Source organism: Budorcas taxicolor, chromosome 5 (genome assembly GCF_023091745.1).
Source record: "Budorcas taxicolor isolate Tak-1 chromosome 5, Takin1.1, whole genome shotgun sequence".
Taxonomy (NCBI): Eukaryota; Metazoa; Chordata; class Mammalia; order Artiodactyla; family Bovidae; genus Budorcas; species Budorcas taxicolor.
The window spans coordinates 15,332,502-15,352,522 of NC_068914.1; the positions used below are offsets into that span (position 1 = coordinate 15,332,502).

Here is a 20,021-nt window from a genome sequence, read left to right on the forward strand (position 1 = left end):
ATCTATAAACATTTTCTTAATATATAAAGATACATCATTTGTTAATATTTAAAGTAGGGTCAAGGATTTCTGTGTATATGCTGACTGATACTCCAGAGTCTACCTTACAGAATCAGATCCACAATTCTTAGTTCATGAATTCCACTTTTAGTTTCTTTAAAGCAGAATCAAAACTTGAAGACTTCTATGAAACACCCCTGAATGCAAATATTTATGGGTTCTTCGTCCTTTACTCTTTCAAACTTTGCATGCTCACACCTAATTCAAGAAGCTTTTAAAAAATTATTAATTTAGTTTTGGCGCCACAGGCTCTGTTCCTGTGTGCAGGCTTTCTCTAGATCTGGTATGGGCTTCTCTTGTTTCAGAGCAAAGGCTAGAGGTATATGAGCTTCAGCAGTTGCAGCAAGTGAGCTCAGTAGTTGTGGTACATGGGCTTAGCTGCCCCATGGCTTATGGAATCTTCCTGGACCAGCAATCAAACACTGGCAGGTGGATTAACTATTGGACCACCAGGGAAGTCCTCAAGAACAATTTTTTAAGGCAATTTGTCTTTATCGAGTTTTGTACCTGAACTTAATTCATTAAACTAATTCACATTCAAATCATGAACTCCTTATTGCCAAATTCAGACTTAAATTGAAGAAAGTGGGGAAAACCAGTAGACCATTCAGGTATGACCTAAATCAAATCCCTTATGACTATACAGTGGAAGTCAGAAATAGATTTAAGGGACTAGATCTGATAGACAGAGTGCCTGATAAACTATGGACGGAGGTTCGTGACACTGTATATGAGACAGGAATCAAGACCATCCCCAAGAAAAAGAAATGCAAAAAAGCAACACGGCTGTCTGGGGAGGCCTTACAAATAGCTGTGAAAAGAAGAGAAGTGAAAAGCTAAGGAGAAAAGGAAAGATACACCCATTTGAATGCAGAGTTCCAAAGAATAGCAAGGAGAGATAAGAAAGCATTCCTCAGCAATCAAAGCAAAGAAACAGAGGAAAACAATAGAATGGGAAAGACTAGAGATCTTAGCAGCAGCAGCAGAGATCTCTTTAAGAAAATGAGAGATACCAAGGGAACATTTCATTCAAAAATGGGCTCAATAATATTTAACTTATATGCAGAGTACACCATGAGAAATGCTGGGCTGGAGGAAGCACAGTGGCTGACTTTATTTCTGGGGCTCCAAAATCACTGCAGATGGTGATTGCAGCCATGAAATTAAAAGATGCTTACTCCTTGGAAGGAAAGTTAGGACCAACCTAGACAGCATATTCAAAAGCAGAGACATTACTTTGCCAACAAAGGTCTGTCTAGTAAAGGCCATGGTTTTTCCAGTAGTCACGTACTGATGTGAGAGTTGGACTATAAAGAAAGCTGAGTGCCGAAGAATTGATGCTTTTGAATTGTGGTGTTGGAGAAGACTCTTGAGAGTCCCTTGGACTGCAAGGAGATCCAACCAATCCATCCTAAAGGAGATCAGTCCTGGGTGTTCACTGGAAGAACTGATGTTGAAGCTGAAACTCCAATACTTTGGCCACCTCATGCGAAGAGGTGACTCACTGGAAAAGACTCTGATGCTGGGAGGGATTGGGGGCAGGAGGGGAAGGGGACGACAGAGGATGCTGGATGGGATCACCAACTCAATGGACATGAGTTTGAGTAGACTCCGGGAGTTGGTGATGGACAGGGAGGTCTGGTGTGCTGCGATTCATGAGGTCACAAAGAGTCAGACACGACTGAGCGACTGAACTGAACCGAACTATATTTTGTAACTGCATAAAAATGAAATTATTCTTAGGAACAAATAAATTGACTCTTGATCAGAAAAAAAAATTTGTAGGAAAAAAAAAGCTGGTCAATCAGAAAATCGTCTAATAGCTTAACATTTTTTCCTCATTCACCTGGCACTACGTATGATGTTTTAACAGTGGAATGGAGAGTGCATTATTTTCAAGAAAGTCAGTTAAGTGAAACTTGAGAGGCAGAGTAGCAGTACTCCAAAGGACGCCTTCAACAGTACATACCAAGACCTCAGTACAGCTGACGCTTGAACAAGACTGCTTCAACTGTGCAGGGTTCCACTCAGGGGCAGATTCTTTTCAATAGAAAATACTGGACCACTACTCGATATGCCTTTGCTTGGAACCCTGGGTACAGTAGAACCATTAGGGTGGGGAGCCAACCATAAATTACAAGCAGAATTTTTATTGCCTTTACAGTTGGCACCCCTAACCCTTGTGTTTTTCAGAGGTCAACGGTACTACTATGAATCAAGCCAAAACTTTATGTGCATTAGAAAACCAGCCACAGTACTGATATGCAAATTAAATGATGATTATTGTGGATGCCCAATGTAATTTTAAAGTATTATTTAATGATAAAGTATGATAATTTAAAATAATTTGTTCAAACTAAAAGTCAGGACTATCAAAATACTCCTCCTCTGACTTGATACTGCCCTTCAAATACAAGGGATCTTCTATAGAAATAACAGAAATTTGGTACATGGTGAACCAGACAAAAAACTGGCAATTCATTTTTTAGGGGAGATACCTCAATTTCCTTCACCTATTTCATGTCTTCATTTAACATTGATTCTTTAGAGCTTTTTATTTGAACAACTCAAGGTTAATTTTCTCCATTTTTAAACTTATGTAACCAGCATCACACAGTGCGTATATTTTCAAAACAGCTTTATAAGATATAATTCAAATATAATTATCTGCACAAATTAAAGTACCTAATGTTTTGAAACAAGTGTGAAATCCTGAAACCACAACCACAACCAAGATAAGAATAAACTCATCATGTCCATTTGTGATCACTGCCTTACAGCGTAACTCCTTTCCAAGCAACCATGAATCTACAAATTTTGAATTTTCTAGAATTTAAATGGAATCATACAGAATGTACTTTTTGTCTGGCAGCTCATCTTTCACTCAGCATAAATATTCAGATTGTGTTGGTGTAAGTATATTCATCTGTGTTGGTGTATGTATAAATATATTTCTTTTATAGAGCAGTATTCTACTGCATAGATATATCACAATTTATCTAGTCACCAGTTAATGAACACTAAATTGCTTCCAGACTGAATATAATAAAAATTCCTATAAGCATTTGTGTATGTGTCTATATGCACATATACTTTCACTTCTCCTGGGTGAATACCAAGGAATAATACAGCTAGGTCAAATGGTGGGTATATATCTAACTTTGTAAGAAACCATTTTTTCAAAGTAGTTGTACCACTTTACATTTTCATCAGCAGTATCTGACAGTTCAACTAGCTTGTGCAAATATTTGGCATGGTCAAACTTTTAAATGTTGAACACTTGAATAGCTACTGTATGCTGTATTCAGTTGTATTTTGTATGGATTGAAGTTTACTTTTTTGGATATGGATATTCAAGTGGTTATAGTATAATTTGTTAAGAAGACTATTCTCTATAGAATGGCTTCTGAAATTTTGAAAAAAAATCAATTGTTGGTCTAATGGATCTATTTGCCTATCTTTATTCTATTTTAGCATTTCTATCAAGGAGTATTTATTTTGATACAGTTTCCTTTTAAATTATTTTTAATTGAAGGATAATTGCTTTACAGTATTGCTTTGCTTTCTGTCATTTATCAATATGAATCAGCTATAGATATACACATGTTCCCTCCCTCTTGAGGAAAGTGAAAGAGGAGAGTGAAAAAGCTAACTTAAAACTCAACCTTCAAAAAACTAAGATTGTGGCATCCAGTTCCACCACTTCATGGCAAATAGATGGGAAAACAATGGAAACAGTGACAGACTTTATTTTCTTGGGTTCCAAAATCACTGCAGATGATGAGTGAAATTAAAAGATGCTTGCTCCTTGGAAGAAAAGCTGTGACCAACCTAGACAGCATATTAAAAAGCAGAGATATTACTTTGCCGACAAAGATCCATCTAGTCAGAGCTATAGTTTTTCCAGTAGTCATGTATGTATGTGAAAGTTGGACTAAAAAGAAAGCTGAGTGCTGAAGGACTGATGCTTCTGAACTGTGGTGTTGGAGAAGATGCTTGAGAGTCCCTTGCACTGCAAGGAGATCAAACCAGTCCATACTAAAGGAAATCAGTCCTGAATATTCATTGGAAGGACTGATGCTGAAGCTGAAAGGCCAATACTTTGGCCACCTGATGCGAAGAACTGACTTACAGGAAAAGACCCTGATGCGGGGAAGACTGAAGGCAGGAGGAGAAGCGGACGACAGAGGATGAAGTGGTTGGATGGCATCACCGACTCAATGGACATGAGTTTGAGCAAGCTCCAGGAGCTGGTGATGAACAGGGAAGCCTGGTGTGCCACAGTCCATGGGGTCACAAAGACTCAGACATGACTGAGCAGCTTAACTGAACTGAACCTCCCTCTAGAATCTATCTCCCATCTCCCACCCAGCCCACCTCTCTAGATTGTCACAGAGCACCAGTTTGAGCTCCCAGAGTCATACAGCAAATTCCAACTGGCTAACTATATTATACATGGTAGTGTGTACGTTTTCATGCTACTCTCTCCATTTGTCATACACTCTCCCTTCTAGTGTCCAGAAGTCTGTTCTCTGTCTACAGCTCCACTGCTGCCCTGCAAATAGGTTTGTCGGTATCATCTTATGTGTTCCAGATACATGCATTAATAAAGGATATTTGTTTTTCTCTTTCTGACTTACTTTACTCTATATGATAGGCTCTAGGTTCATCCACCTCATTAGAACTGACTCAAATGCATTCCTTTCTATGGCTGAGTAATATTCCTATATATATATACATATATATACACACACACACACACCACAGTTTCCTTATCCATTCATTTGTTGATGGGTATCTAGGTTGCTTCCATGACCTAGCTATTGTAAACAGTGCTGCAATGAACACTGAAATACATGTGTGTTTTTCCATTTATGGTTTTCTCAGGGTATATGCCCATAGTGGGATTGTTAGATCATATGGTAGTTTTATTCCCAGTTTTTTAAGGAATCTCCATATTGTCCTCCAGAGAGGCTGTATCAATATACATTCCCACCAACATTTTAAGAGGGTTCCCTTTTCTTCACATCCTCTCTAGCATTTACTGTCTGTAGATTTTTTAATAATGGAAATTCTGACTGATGTGAGGTGGTATCTAATTATAGTTTTGATTTGCATTTCTCTAATAATAAGAAATGTTGAGCATCTTTTCATGTGTTTATTAGCCTTCTCTATGTCTTTGGAGAAATGTCTGTTTAAGTCTTCTGCCTACTTTTTGATTGAGTTGTCTGTTTTCTGGCATTGAGTTGCATGAGCTGCTTGTATACTTGGGGGATCTTTTCTCAGTTACATTTGCTATTATTTACTCCCATTCTGAGGGTTGTCTTTTCACCTTGTTTATAGCTTCCTTTGTTGTGCAAAAGCTTTAAATTATATAAGTCCCACTTGTTTATTTGTTTTTAATGTCTATAATTCTAGGAGGTGGGTCACAGAGGATCCTGATGTGATTTATGTCATAGGTGTTCTGCCTATGTTTTCCTCTAAGAGTTTTATAGTTTCCGGTCTAAAACTTAAGTTTTTAATCCATTTCGAGTTTATTTTTGTGTACAGTGTTAGGAAGTGTTCTAATTTCATTGTTGCACATATAGCTATCCAGATTAAAAACCATGTGATAATCTTAACAGATGCAGAAAAAGCTTTCAGCAAAATTCAGCACCTATTTATGATTAAAAACTCTTCAAAAATGGGCAGAGGGGGACCTACCTCAACGTAATAAAGGCAATGTATGATAAACCCACAGCAAACATTATTCTCAATGGTGAAACACTAAAAGCACTTCCTCTAAGATCAGGAACAAGACACTGATCCTGATCAGTGTCCACTCTTGCCACTATTATTCAGCATAGTTTTGGAAGTTCTAGCCAAGGCAGTCAGAGAAGAAAAATAAATAAAAGGAACCCAGATTGGGAAAGAAGAAGTAAAACTCTGTTTGCAGATGACACAAAATGACTATATATAAAAAACCAAAAGATAATGTCAGAAAAGTCGTGGGATACAAAATCAATACACAGAAATCACTTGCATTCCTATAGACTAATAATAAAAAATCAGAAGGAGAAATTAAGGAATCAATTCCATTTACCACTGCAACAAAAAAGAATGAAATACCTAGGAATAAACTTACTTAAAAAGACAAAAGAGCTGCATACAGAAAACTGTAAGACACTGATGAAAGGAACCAAAGATGATATAAACAAAGGGAGAGATATCCATGTATCCATGTTCTTCCAATATTGATTGGAAGAATCAATATTGTGAAAATGACAATACTACCAAAAGGAATCTACAGATTCAATGCAATCCCTATTAAATTACCAATGGCATTTTTTACAGAATTAGAACAAAAAATTTCAGAATTCATAAGGAAACACAAAAGACCCCAAAGAGCCAAAGCAAGCCTGAGAAAGAATGGAGCTAGAGGAATCAACCTTCCTACCTTCAGACTATACTACAAAGCTACAGTCAAGACAGTATGGTACTGGAACAAAAACAGAAAGATGGACCAAAAGAACAAGACTGAAAGCCCAGAGATAAACCCACACACCTATGGGCACCTTATCTTTGACAAAGGAGGCAAGAATATACAATGGAGAGAAGATAATCTCTTCAATAAGGGGTGCTAGGAATCTGCCTGTCTTTAGGCAAGTGCCACATTGTGTTGACTACTGCAGCTTTCTAAGTCCTGACACCATGTAGTACAGGTGCTTTGACTTTTTTTCAATCCTGTGTGACTATTCAGTCCAGTGTTTTTCCACATTAATTTTAGAATAAGCTTGTTAACATCCACAAAACAAACAAAAAAACCTACTGGGATTTTAAATTAAATTATGGTGAATCCATAGACCAATTTGAGAACTGACATCGTCACAATTGACTCTTAAAATCCACAAAGAGGCCTTCTCTCTCCACTTACTTAGCTCTTTAATTTTTCTGAACAATATTTTGTAGTAACTGGTACACAGGTGTTACATATCTTTTAATTTAACCCAAAGTATGTTATACATCTTTTTGGTAATGAAAATAGTGATTAAAAATTTCTATTTCTGACTGTTTGCTGTTACTATATAGAAACATAACTGCTATTTGTGTGTTTATCTTATATCCCACAACCTTGCTGAACTCATTTTTATTTCTAAAATCTCTTTGTAGATTTCATAGGATTTCTATAGGACAAGCATTATGTTTAATAATAGAGATAATTTTTTTCTTTCTTTCTAATCTGGATATTTTTCATATGTTATTAGCATTGGCTAAAACATATATGACAATGCTGAATAGAAGCAGAGAGAGCAAACATCCTTGCTTTGTCCCTGATATTAGAGAAAAGTACTCAGTTTTCAATCTTTTAAGTATGATGTTAGCTGTATATTTTTTGTGAATGTTTCATATTGAGTTGAAGAAGGTCCCTTCTAAGTACTATGAGGGCTTTTTATCAGGGACGGATGTTGGATTTTGACATATCTTTTTTTATTTATCTATTAAGATGGTAATGCTTTTTATTTTTACTAAGTTGAATTATATTGATCAGTAAATCAACTGAATATTCCTGGTCACAATGAAGTATCCTTTTTATGTATTATTGGACTGGGTTTTCTAAAATTGGGGTGGGGTGGCAATCTCAAAATCCAACTCCATTCTAGAAAAAAGCCCTCAGTATTCTGAATATGAATAGAAGGAAACTTCATACCAATACAGGAGACCATATGCATGTTGGGATAATATTGTTATAAGGGAGAACAGTAGACATATTTTAGACTAATTTTGCCCCAGAGATGTTCTAAGTACTCTATCTGAAGCCCATGAATTATGATAAGGGTCTCTATTCTAGCTAGTAAAATAAGGATAGTTACAGGCTCTCTGTGCACTCTGAAGATTATGCCCTAGGATCTTCTCAAGTGTTGTTTTTTTTCCTCAGCCTTCATTAGTTTCCTCATAGCTGATCAGCATTCAGGCTCAAAGACTTGGGTGGGACTCTGCAAATCTCCTGTGTTCTTTGTCTATGTGCTCTTTCCTTTCTGGTACTATGAACTGCAAACTCGCTGGCTAGCTGTTACACTTCCCAAACTTGCAGCTCCATTTCCTCAACTGAAAGAGACTGTTGAATTCTACGTGGGTTCTCCTCTGCAATGAACTGGGAACCCTCTCCAAGTGGTAAGCTGGGTTAATCAAAGGGCACACATCCTATGAAAGAAAAAAATGGCACTAGGTAGAAAATAAGAGCCAAGTGTATTTAGTCTTGGCTAGATACTGGCATTTTGAGAATTTATATTAAACACAGTAGATTTGGGGGAGAGGTTTGAGGGATAAAGAGGTAGGGGTAAGGACAAAGCAATCCTGAATGCATACCCTCAGAAATATATTTCACACTTCACTGCAATTTATAAGTTAGATGTCCCCTTTCTTCCCTAGAGAACTGAAGATAGTTTATTATTACTAGAATATTTGAGGAAAACAAAGAAAGATGAGATCAAAGAGATAAACCTTATACCATATTTTTTATAATCAAATATGATATTGTTTTTATTTATCCTTATTAAATTTCATCACTTAACTGGTATTTCTAATCTATTAAAATTGTCGGAAGTCTCATTTTGACATTCAACTTATTTGATAATTTATTAACATGTTCCATTATTTGCATTCTCTATATCTGCATTATCCACAAACACAAGTTTTCTGAATCACTTATAGTTTTACCTGAGCAAAGCATATCAGTATTAATTTGTCAGAAGAATTTTTTGAGACTGGTTCAATAATTATCAAATATATCAAACTGCACTATATCCAATATTCATTATTCTATAATCCATATTATGACAAATCATCTCAAATATACTATATACATCACTGCTTATTGGACTGTCATAACAAGTACTACATATCTACTGAAATGAATTCATATGAAGAGCAATCATATCAGAAGAGTTAAAGTCATCCTGACATGATTTGGAGTTCTGTTGTTGTCTTGTTAGGTTGTTGTGTTTGGCCCTTTGCGACCCCATCGACTATAGCCTGCCAGGTTTCTCTGTCCATGGGATTTTCCAGGTAAGAATACTGGAGTGGGTTGCCATTTCCTACTCCAGAAAATCTTCCCAACCCAGGAATCAAGCCTGCATCTCCTGCATTGCAGGCAGATTATTTACTACTGAGCAACCAGGGAAGCCCTTTTGGAGCCATGTAGTAGCTTGTAATTTGACTACTTCCTCTTCTAGGTTAGGAAAAATAATTTCCCTAATAAGCTATACTAAGTTCTAGTCAAACTTTAAAGTTTACTGATTTGTAGAATATTTTTAAGACTGCGATAAAATGTACATAATGTAGTAAAATTTTACCCTTTAAACAATTTTAAGTGTTAAATTAACTGACATTATATTCACAATGTTCTGCTATCATCTCCACTATCCATTTACAGAAGTTTTCTGTCATCCCAAACAGAAGCTTTGTACTCATTAAATAATAACTAATTCCCCTTTCCCCTCAGTGCCTGGTAACCACTGTTTTGCTGTCTTTCTCTATGAGTTTTTCTATTTCAGATACTTCATTTCAGAGGAATTCTTATAGGAAAATCCAATATGTGTCTGCTTGTATCAGTTCAGTTCAGTTCAGTCACTCAGTCGTGTCCGACTCTTTGCGACCCCATGAATTGCAGCACGCCAGGCCTCCCAGTCTATCACCAACTCCCAGAGTTCACTAAGATTCACGTCCATCGAGTCAGTGATGCCATCCAGCCATCTCATCCACTGTCGTCCCCTTCTTCTCCCGCCCTCAATCCCTCCCAGCATCTTTTCCAATGAGTCAACTCTTCGCATGAGGTGGCCAAAGTACTGGAGTTTCAGCTTTAGCATCATTCCTTCCAAAGAAATCCCAGGGCTGATCTCCTTCAGAATAGACTGGTTGGATCTCCTTGCAGTCCAAGGGACTCTCAAGAGTCTTCTCCAACACCACAGTTAAAAAGCATCAATCCTTCAGCGCTCAGCCTTCTTCACAGTCCAACTCTCACATCCATATATGACCACAGGAAAAACCACAGCCTTGACTAGATGGACCTTAGTCGGCAAAGTAATGTCTCTGCTTTTGAATATGCTATCTAGGTTGGTCATAACTTTTCTTCCAAGGAGTAAGCATCTTTTAATTTCATGGCTGCAGTCACCATCTACAGTGATTTTGGAGCCGAAGAAAATAAAGTCTGACACCATTTCCACTGTTTCCCCATCTATTTGCCATGAAGTGATGGGACCGGATGCCATGATCTTCGTTTTCTGAATGCTGAGCTTTAAGCCAACTTTTTCACTCTCCTCTTTCATCAAAGAGGCATTTTAGTTCCTCTTCACTTTCTGCCATAAGGGTCTGCTTGTATAGGTAGGGCTAATTTCACTTAACATAAGTGTCTTCAAGGTTCATTCAGATTTTATCATGTATCAGGTAAAAGATTTTATTTATTTATTTATTCTGTATTTTACCAGAATCCATTCCTTTTAAAGACTGAATAGTATTCCACTGTATTTAATATATCACATTTATCTATTCACCCATTGAAAAACATCTGGTTTGCTTCCAACTTCTGGCTACTGTGAACAATGCTGATAAACTCTGGTGTAAAAGCATTTGAATCCCTGCTTTGAAGTTGTTTTTTTTTTTAAATACCTATAAGTGGAATTGTTAGGTCATAATGTAATAGTAAAAACAAAGACTATGGCATCTGGTCCCATCACTTCATGGCAAATAGACAGGGAAACAATGCAAACAGTGACAGCCTACTTTTTTGTGCTCCAAATCACTGTGGATGGTGACCGCAGTCATGAAATGAAAAGACGTTTGCTCGCCAGAAGAAAAGCAATGACAAACCTAGACAGCATATTAAAAAGCAGAGACAGTGCTTTGCTTACTTTGCCTACAAAGGTCTATCTAGTCAAAGCTATGGTTTTCCCAGTAGTCATGAATGGATGTGATAGCTAGACAATAAAAAAGGCTGAGCACTGAAGAACTGATGCCTTCGAACTGTGATGCTGGAGAAGATTTTTGAGAGTCCCCTGGACAGCAAGGAGATCAAACCAGTCAATCCTAAAGGAAATCAACCCTGAATATTCATTAGAAGGACTGATGCTGAAGCTGAAGCTCCAATACTTTGGCTACCTGATGCGAAGAGCCAAGTCATTGGAAAAGACCCTGATGCTGGGAAAGACCGAAGGCAGGAGAGGACAACAGAGGATGAGATGGCTGGATGGCATCACCGACTCAATGGACATGAGTCTGAGTGAACTCCAGGAGATGGTGAAGGACAGGGAAGCCTGGCATGCTGCAGTCCATGAGGTCGCACAGAGTTGGACACGACTGAGTGACTGAGCGACAACAGCGGTGATAACCCCGCTTAACTTTTTGAGGAGCATCAAATCGCTTTTCACAGCAGCCGCATCACTCACATTCCCAGCAACTATGCACAAGGGTTTCCATTTCTCAGCATTCTTGGCGATACTTGCTATTTTCCATTTTTTGACAATAGCCATCCAAAAGGGTGTCAAGTAGTATCTCATTTTGGTTTCATTTGCATTTCTCTAATGATTAGTGATGGTGAGCATCTTTTCATGTACGCTTACTGCCAGTCTGTATGTCTTCTCTGAAGCAATGTTTAAGTCCTTTGACCATTTTTAAATGGGATTGTTTCCTGTGTCGAGATATATTTGAGTTGCTGAGATATACATTCTGGACATTAATCCCTTATCAGATGTATTTATTTTCTTCCATCCATGGGTTGTCTTTCACTTTCTTGATAGTGTCCTTTGATGCACAAAAGTTTTTAATTTTAATGAAGTCCAATTGCTTTTTTTGTTGATTGCACTTTTCAAGTTTTTTTAAACAATAAAGAACATTTTGATATTATCAGCATTTTCTGCAAAACTAATCATTCTTGGGCCTCTATTCTTTTCTATTCTCCTATGTCTCAGTCGAATTTTCAGCCCTGCTCCTTTGTTCTATAAATGCTTTCCATTATTTTTACATATGTTTTACAAATGTGAGCTCCTATTAAACAGTATTCTGTGTGTTCTACAGTGCTTTTTATTTTTATTAAGGCTCCTCTTCATTTTCCTTTTAATTAAGGTCATTTGAGATTCTAAAGTCATAACTGAATTTTTGCTGGTATTCAATCCTCTCAAGTTTTCTTTACTTTCCAAATCTCATTCTTTAGAATGACATTTATCTTTTTTAAAACTTTTAAAGTTTATCTTTTTAAAGTCTAAGTATTGCCATTCTACTGTTTCTGACTATAAAGGACTCTGGATTCAAGTGTCAATTTCTCCGAAGCACTCTCAGACTACTATACTAATGACCAATTTTTTAACGTTATTTAAAGAGTCTAGAATAGCACTTTTCTTAAGAGCTTCCTGTACCTAGAAAATAACATTGACAATACGGAAAATCTAAAGCACAGATTTCAGTCAAATGAGACCTCTAGCAGATACCTAGGAGATTAAGGTTTTTACCACTATTTCTTGCCATTTTGTCAGTTTGTTAATCATTAAGAATGTAGCATGTCCTTCAATTGGTTAAGGGCCCTTAGAAGATATTCACACCATATGATTTCCACACCAATAACCCACAAGTTACTTCCAGGTCAAATTTTATGTTATTCTAGGCAGACAATATAGTTATTTTATTTAGATATAAAATTGGTCAATATAATCAAACTAAGTTAGAATCACAGAATCTGAATCAGAATGGACTTCTGAGGTAATTCACACAACTTCACACATTCATAAAAAGAAGATATAGCAAAAGTCTCCTTTTTTTCTATTTCAAGGATTTTTACAAGTATTTATGGATTTTTATAGTCTACAGGTAAGACAGAAGGTATGAATATTAAATAAGAAAAAAATTTTGTTTTCACTAAACTGGAATGAAAGAAATTATAATCTTGATAAAAAAATAAAAGCTATAAAATTTAAATGAAATTTCCTTTTATCACCTTCAAATATAACAGACAACATTAGCAAAAATAGTAGTATAAACAAACACATTTGACTACAAATTACAATATACAACCATATAGTCATAATTTATTAAACTGACTCAAGACCTTGAAAATGTACTTAACTTCATAAAACATTTATTTCAGCTACATATCACTTATCTTAATCCATGAAAATATCAAACGAAAACATGATTTTACAGGTCAGAAAACAGTTTATGTTAAGGGCTAAGGATTAGGGGAAGGCTTGACTGACAAAGAAGATGAAAATATTTTTTATCTTGCTTATGCTTACAAGTCATGTAACAGGTATACATTTGCAAAAGCTCACAGAAATGTTATAGGAGCTCATAGGAGTGATTATAAACCTGAACAACCAAATTTTTAAAAAGACTAATTGCTTATTATGTAAGGAATTAGTATATTCCAAAGGAAATACTGAAAATAATGAACTATAGTGGACCGAACTAAGGCCATTTTACTGTGTAATTCTCAAGTGTACTTCTGCAGTTGTTTTTTATTTATGTATTTCTAAACACATACACAAACAGAAACCAAAAGCAAGGTACTTTTACTTAAAAAATTACTCACCACTTCGTTTCCAAAAAGTATGTCAACAAAAGGCATAACTTTCATCAATGATTCCTTGTAGAACTGACTAATAAACGGTGCAGACAGATTCAAAGTGAAAATTCTGTTGTTTTCAGAAGCATGGTGAGCCACTTTTAAAACTGACTCTGGAGAAACTGTGAGGAAAAAACCCTGGGTAAAGAAAAAAAGGAGAAATTAGAAATGCTATCTCCACAGAATCATTCTCAGTGAGAATACAAGAAATCTATACAAAATACAGATGAATCACAAGCTGGAATCAAGACTGCAAGGAGAAATATCAACAACCTCACATATGCAGGTGATATCACTCTGATGGCAGAAAGTGAAAAGGAACTAAAGATCCTCTTAATGAGGGTGAAAGAGGAGAGTGAAAAAGCTGGCTTAAAACTCAACATTCAACTGATGGCACTTCATAGCAAGTAACAGATTTTTTGTCCTGAGCTCCAAAATCACTGCGGACGGTGATTGCAGCCTTGAAATTAAAAGATGCTCCTTAGAAGGAAAGTTATGACAAACCTGGACAGCATATTACAAACAAGAGACATCACTTTGTCAACAAAAGTCTGTATAATCCAAGCTATGGTTTTTTCAATAGTCATGAATAGATCTGAGAGTTGGACCATAGACAAGGCTGAGGGCCAAAGAACTGATGCTTTCAAATTGTGGTGCTAGAGAAGACTCGTGAGAGTCCCATAGAATGCAAGGAGATCAAATCAGTTAATCCTAAAGGTAATTAATCTTGAACATTCATTGGAAGGACTAATGTTGAAGCTGAAGCTTGAATACTTTGGCCACCTTATGTGAAGAGCTGATTCACTGGAAAAGACCCTGATGCTGGGAAAGATTGAAGGGAAAAGGAGAAAGGATTGGCAGAGGATGAAATGGTTAGGCAGCATTACCAACTCATTGGACACTATCTAAGCAAACTCCACAAGACAGTGAAGGACAGGGGAACCTGGCACGCTGCAGCCCACGGGGGTCACAAAGAATTGAATGTGACTGAGCAACTTAACAACACCAACAACATACATAATACAAAAGCCTCTACAAGTGAAAGTGAAAGTGTGAGTCACTCAGTCGTGTCTGACTCTTTGCAACCCCCATGGACTATACAGTCCTGGAATTCTCCAGGCCAAACTACCGGAGTGGGTAGATGTTCCCTTCTACACAACCCAGGGATTGAACCCAGGTCTCCCTTACTGCAGGCGAATTTTTTTACCAACTGAGCCACAAGGGAAGCCCAGCCTCTACAATCTAAACCTTAAAAATGCAATTATAAAATGCAAAGCAGGAAACTATAGCATTTGATCAGGAGAAAAGTTTATCATCTGAGTACTGTATGCTTATTATGTGCCATTTCATTAGAGAAGAGTTTTGGAAAAGGTGATGGCACCCCACTCCAGTACTCTTGCCTGGAAAATCCCATGGACAGAGGAGCCTGGTGGGCTGCAGTCCATGGGGTCACGAAGAGTCGGACACGACTGAGCGACTTCACTTTCACTTTTCACTTTCATGCATTGGAGAAGGAAATGGCAACCCACTCCAGTGTTCTTGCCTGGAGAATCCCAGGGGCGGGGGAACCTGGTGGGCTGCCGTCTATGGGGTCGCACAGAGTCGGACACGACTGAAGCGACTTAGCAGCAGCAGCAGCAACCTTAAGTTACAAAAGAGCTATTGAAATGCTCACTTATAATTGAGAGACTAACTACGTCCCTCTTGCAAACTCAAAAAGTTTAAAGAGAAAATAAGATTTTGAACATTAAAAAATCAACTTTCTGGCAGAAGTCATGTGTACTGGGGTATATTTTTGAAGAGTATCTTTCCCTTAAAAATCTTGAAGTATTTAGAGAGAACTTTATAATTACCTCTTACTAAAGTATTGCTAATAAAATTATAAGAAATATGTTCTCCAATCAAAATAACACAAAACTTTTTCATCATTTAAAATTCTAATGCATTCATTCTTTACCAATAGTCAACTGTTTAGAAAGGTAACATCATTTATTATTAGGTAATATCATTTAATCTTTTCATCTTCAAAATACCATGTCACTTGCGGACTACGAGCATTCAAGCTGCTTTGCTATTTTTGTCACTTGGAGAATTAAGATGAACAGTGTATATAGCATCTTGTCTCCATAGTAATATGAATGTATTTGCTCTTTAGTCTTTCATTTAATGAGGAGAGTTTAAAACTCTCCCCTCCTCCTAATTCTCCCCAAACTGTTTCAGCATCAAATAAAAACCTCCCAGAGTTAGCACTCTGCCAGCTGTGGATTAACCACAGACAGGCATAGAATGGTCTACATAAATAGTAACCTGGTCAAATAATTAGGCTTCTCACCAACTTCAGACTGAAAATTTGATCTGTGCTAAAATACATCTGATTGTAATTTAAGGTACAGAACAGTATGCCCCTGGAGTCTAAATGTGGCCTCATTCCAAATGTGTATATGTTGTATGCATGTTTAACTTTAAAATGCAACATAAGAGCATGTGATGTGGACAGCAGAACTTCCATTTTGTCCATTTTACAAAGAATATACAAAACAAGGTCAGTTTTTAATTGAGGCAAATTCACAATTTAAATTAATTCCATTTTTTGAATTGTTTCTTGTTTCTCTTTAAGTAAATATTTAGTATTTGAGCAATTATGGATTTGTGCTCTGTTAGAGTGCAAAGACCTAAAATTGATGCCAACCATAATTTTTCTTTCTTGATTTATATCCATTGCTAAGCCACATGTTTCAGAGTATAGTATCACCAAAAATAAAAACAGTGCCAGTATAAATTTTTTTTTCAAGTAACAGGTTTTTAATAAAAACAGACCAATAGTTTAGAGAGCTATAGTTTAGAAAAACACTCTATAGAATCAACAAAACTTTTGTAATATTCTAATAAGGAATTTCAGTCAGCACAAGTTAGCCCTGCTACTCTTTGGCCATAAGAACAATGAAAAGTAAAGTAGATCCTAACTCTTAGAGACTGGTTAATATTAATCAGAATTGAGGGTGAAGTGAGACAATTTTATCCATTAAAATGAAAACTGAAGCAGAACAAAAAGGCAGGAGGAAAAGGAATGGGGAAAGCCTAAGGCAGAGACAAAGAACCATTTTTTATCAGAGACAGACATAAAATTTGGAAATCCCAAGTATGCAGATTTGTCAGTCAGCCACTCTGAGGATTTCTCAGGGTAGCTTAAATATGGGGGAGTGTAAGGAACTGAAGTGTTTAAAATACTAAAAGAAAAGAAAAGAAACTGCTCATTTAAAATCACATCAAAAATAACATACCTACAAATAAACTTAACCAAGGAGGTGAAAAAGTTATACTCTGAAAACTATAAAATGCTGATGAAGGAAAATGAAAGATAATATACACACAATAAAGGAAAGATATTCCATGTTCATGGAATAGAAGAATTAAAATGATTAAAATGTCCATATCACTAAAAGCAATCGATAGATTCATTGCAATCTTGATCAGATAACTCAAAGCATCTTGTACAGAGCAAGAACAAATAATCCTAAAATTTACATGGAATTATAAAAGACCCCAAATTGGCAAAGCAGTCTTGAGAAAGAAGAAGAGAGCTGGAAGAATCACGTTCCCTGACTTCAGATTATACTACAAAGCTACAGTCATCAAAACTATATAGTACTGGAACAGAAAGAGAAACATAGATCAACGGAAAGGAATAGAGGGCCCAAAAGAAACTCATGCATTGTGTTTAGTTAATCTATGAGAAAGGAGGCAAGGATAAACAACAGAGAAAAGACAGTCTTTTCAATGACTGGCGCTGGCAAAATTGGACAGCTACATGTAGAAAAAAGAAATTAGTACATACTCAAACATCATACACAAAAATACACTCAGAATGTATTAAACACCTAACACCTAAATGTAAGACTGGATGCCATAAAACTCCTAGAGAAAAACAGAGGTGAAATATTCTTTGACAGATATTATTACAATTTTGGGGGAAGCTGTCTCCTAAAGCAAAGGAAATAAAAGCAAAACTAAACAAATGGAATTTAATTAAACTTAAAAGCTTTTGTACTGCAAAGGAAACCATCAACAAAATAAAAACACAATCTACAGAATGAGAGAAGTTTGTAAATAATATGACCAATAAGGAGTTAATATCCGAAATGTTATATAAACAGCCTATATACCTCAATATCAAAAATATAAGCAATCCAATTAAAAAAATGGGCAGAAGATATGAGTAGACATTTCTAAAGAAGAACAGATGACCAATAGGCGCATGAAAAGATTCTCAATCATTCAGTTCAGTTCAGTTCAGTCGCTCAGTAATGTCCGACTCTTTGCGACCCCACGAATCGCAGCACGCCAGGCCTCCATGTCCATCACCAACTCCCGGAGTTCACTCCGACTCACGTCCATCGAGTCAGTGATGCCATCCAGCCATCTCATCCTCTGTCATCCCCTCCTCCTCCTGCCCCCAATCCCTCCCAGCATCAGAGTCTTTTCCAATGAGTCAACTCTTATTCATTAGAGAAATGCAAATCAAAGCCACAATGAGATATCATGTCACATCTGTCAAAAGGGCTGTCATCAGAAAGTCTATAAATAATAGATATTTGGAAAATTATGAAGTAAAAGAACAATTGCACATTGTTGGTGGGAATGGAAATTAGTACTGGCACTACATAAAACAGTATGGAAGTTCCTCAAAAAACTAAAAACAGAAATACCATATGATCCTGCCATTCTAGTGCTGAATATATATTCAAAGAAACCAAAAACACTAATTCAAAACGATAAAAATACTCCAAAGTTCAAAGCAGCTGAAAGCAACTAAATGTCCATCAAAAGATGAATGGATAAAGAAGATTACTCAGCCATAAACAGGAATGAAATTCTGCCACTTGCAACAATGTGAACAGACCTAGAGTGTATTATACTTCATGAAATAAGTCAGACAGAGAAAGACAGATACTTTTTATTATCACATATGAATGTAATAATTCATAGATATAAAAAGACAACTGTGATTACCAGAAGTGGGATGGGGCAAGATGGCAGTATGGCATTAAGAGATATAACCTACTACATATAAAATAAATAGACTGTAAATATATGCACTGTACATCACAGGAAAATGAGCCATCATTTTCTAATAATTTAAATGAAATATAAATCTATAAAAAAATAGAATCAATATGTTGTATACCTGAAACTAATATAATATTGTAAATCTACTATAGTTCAATTTAAAAATAAAATACCTAGAATATAAAATCATTGTAGTAACTTAATGATGAAGAAAGGTTGCTGAAATTACTATATTAATAGTAATGATGGGAGTGCAACTGACACTTTTCCAAGAAAATAAATTGAAAATATGAGGAACTATAAAATTCATATTCTTTGATGCAATAATTCTAAGAGTCTACCTCAAGTAAATAATTCAAAATATGGAAAATATTCATTTAGGAATATATCAGTATACTATATACGTGACTTAAACATAAATATTCAATAATAGAGGAATAAGTAGTCAAGTAAGAATTGGCATATACACTCATTCTAACTTTGGCTATGGATCATTTAAAATATGGCTAGTTCAAATGAAGAATTGAATTTCAAATTTTATTTAATTTTAATTTAAATTTAAGAAGCCACATGTCGATAATGAGCATATGCAATGTGGTTAGTGTGACTGGAACTGAATTTTTTATATAATTTTTTTGAAATTTCAAAATGGAAGGAATGAAAAATATTCTTCTATTAAATACATTTTTATTGTTTTGGTACGGTTACATTTCATTTTGACAATTGACAATTTAGTGACTGTGCTGTGTTACAAATGTAAAACAGATACCAATTTCAAAGAAAAAAAGGTTAAAAATATAATTAATAATTTTATATAAATATGTGTTGAAATGAAATTATTTTAGATATTTGAAGTTAAATATATTGTTAACATTATTTTACTTGTTTCTTTTTACATTTTCAATGTCTCTACTAGAAAATTTTAAATTGTGTGGGTTTTATTGTATTTCCACTGGATAATGCTATTCTAGAGAATACTTTGAAGATAATAAAAAGGATAATTATGAAACAAAGCGGCAAAGTGGAAAATGTTTGTGCCACATAAGTGTTAAATGAAACATAAGCTATATAAGTAGTATATGCAAAATATGGTTATAAACTATATTACATCAGTAGGAAAAGAATCTAGTAGGGGATACTCCAAAAGCAAATATGGTCAAATTTCAGTAGAAAAATTATGGATGATATTCATGTTTTTATTTTTCAAATTTTGGAGAAGTAGTTTGATTATTCTCTGATATAAACTCTTTAAAGGAAAGACCTCCCTGGTGGTCCAGTGGTTAACAATCTGCCTGCAGGGGACAAA

The 20,021-nt window shown here is 35.8% G+C and overlaps 1 protein-coding gene across 2 annotated transcripts in view; it reads right to left on the reverse strand.

Moving 5' to 3' along the window:
- ADK (adenosine kinase) overlaps positions 1-20,021 on the reverse strand; it is a 540,760-nt gene that overhangs the window by 153,670 nt on the left and 367,069 nt on the right. For both annotated transcript variants that reach the window (XM_052640201.1, XM_052640202.1), the window contains exon 7: positions 13,616-13,786. In XM_052640201.1, coding sequence (XP_052496161.1) covers positions 13,616-13,786 — 171 coding nt within the window. The remainder of the gene's footprint in view (positions 1-13,615; positions 13,787-20,021) is intronic.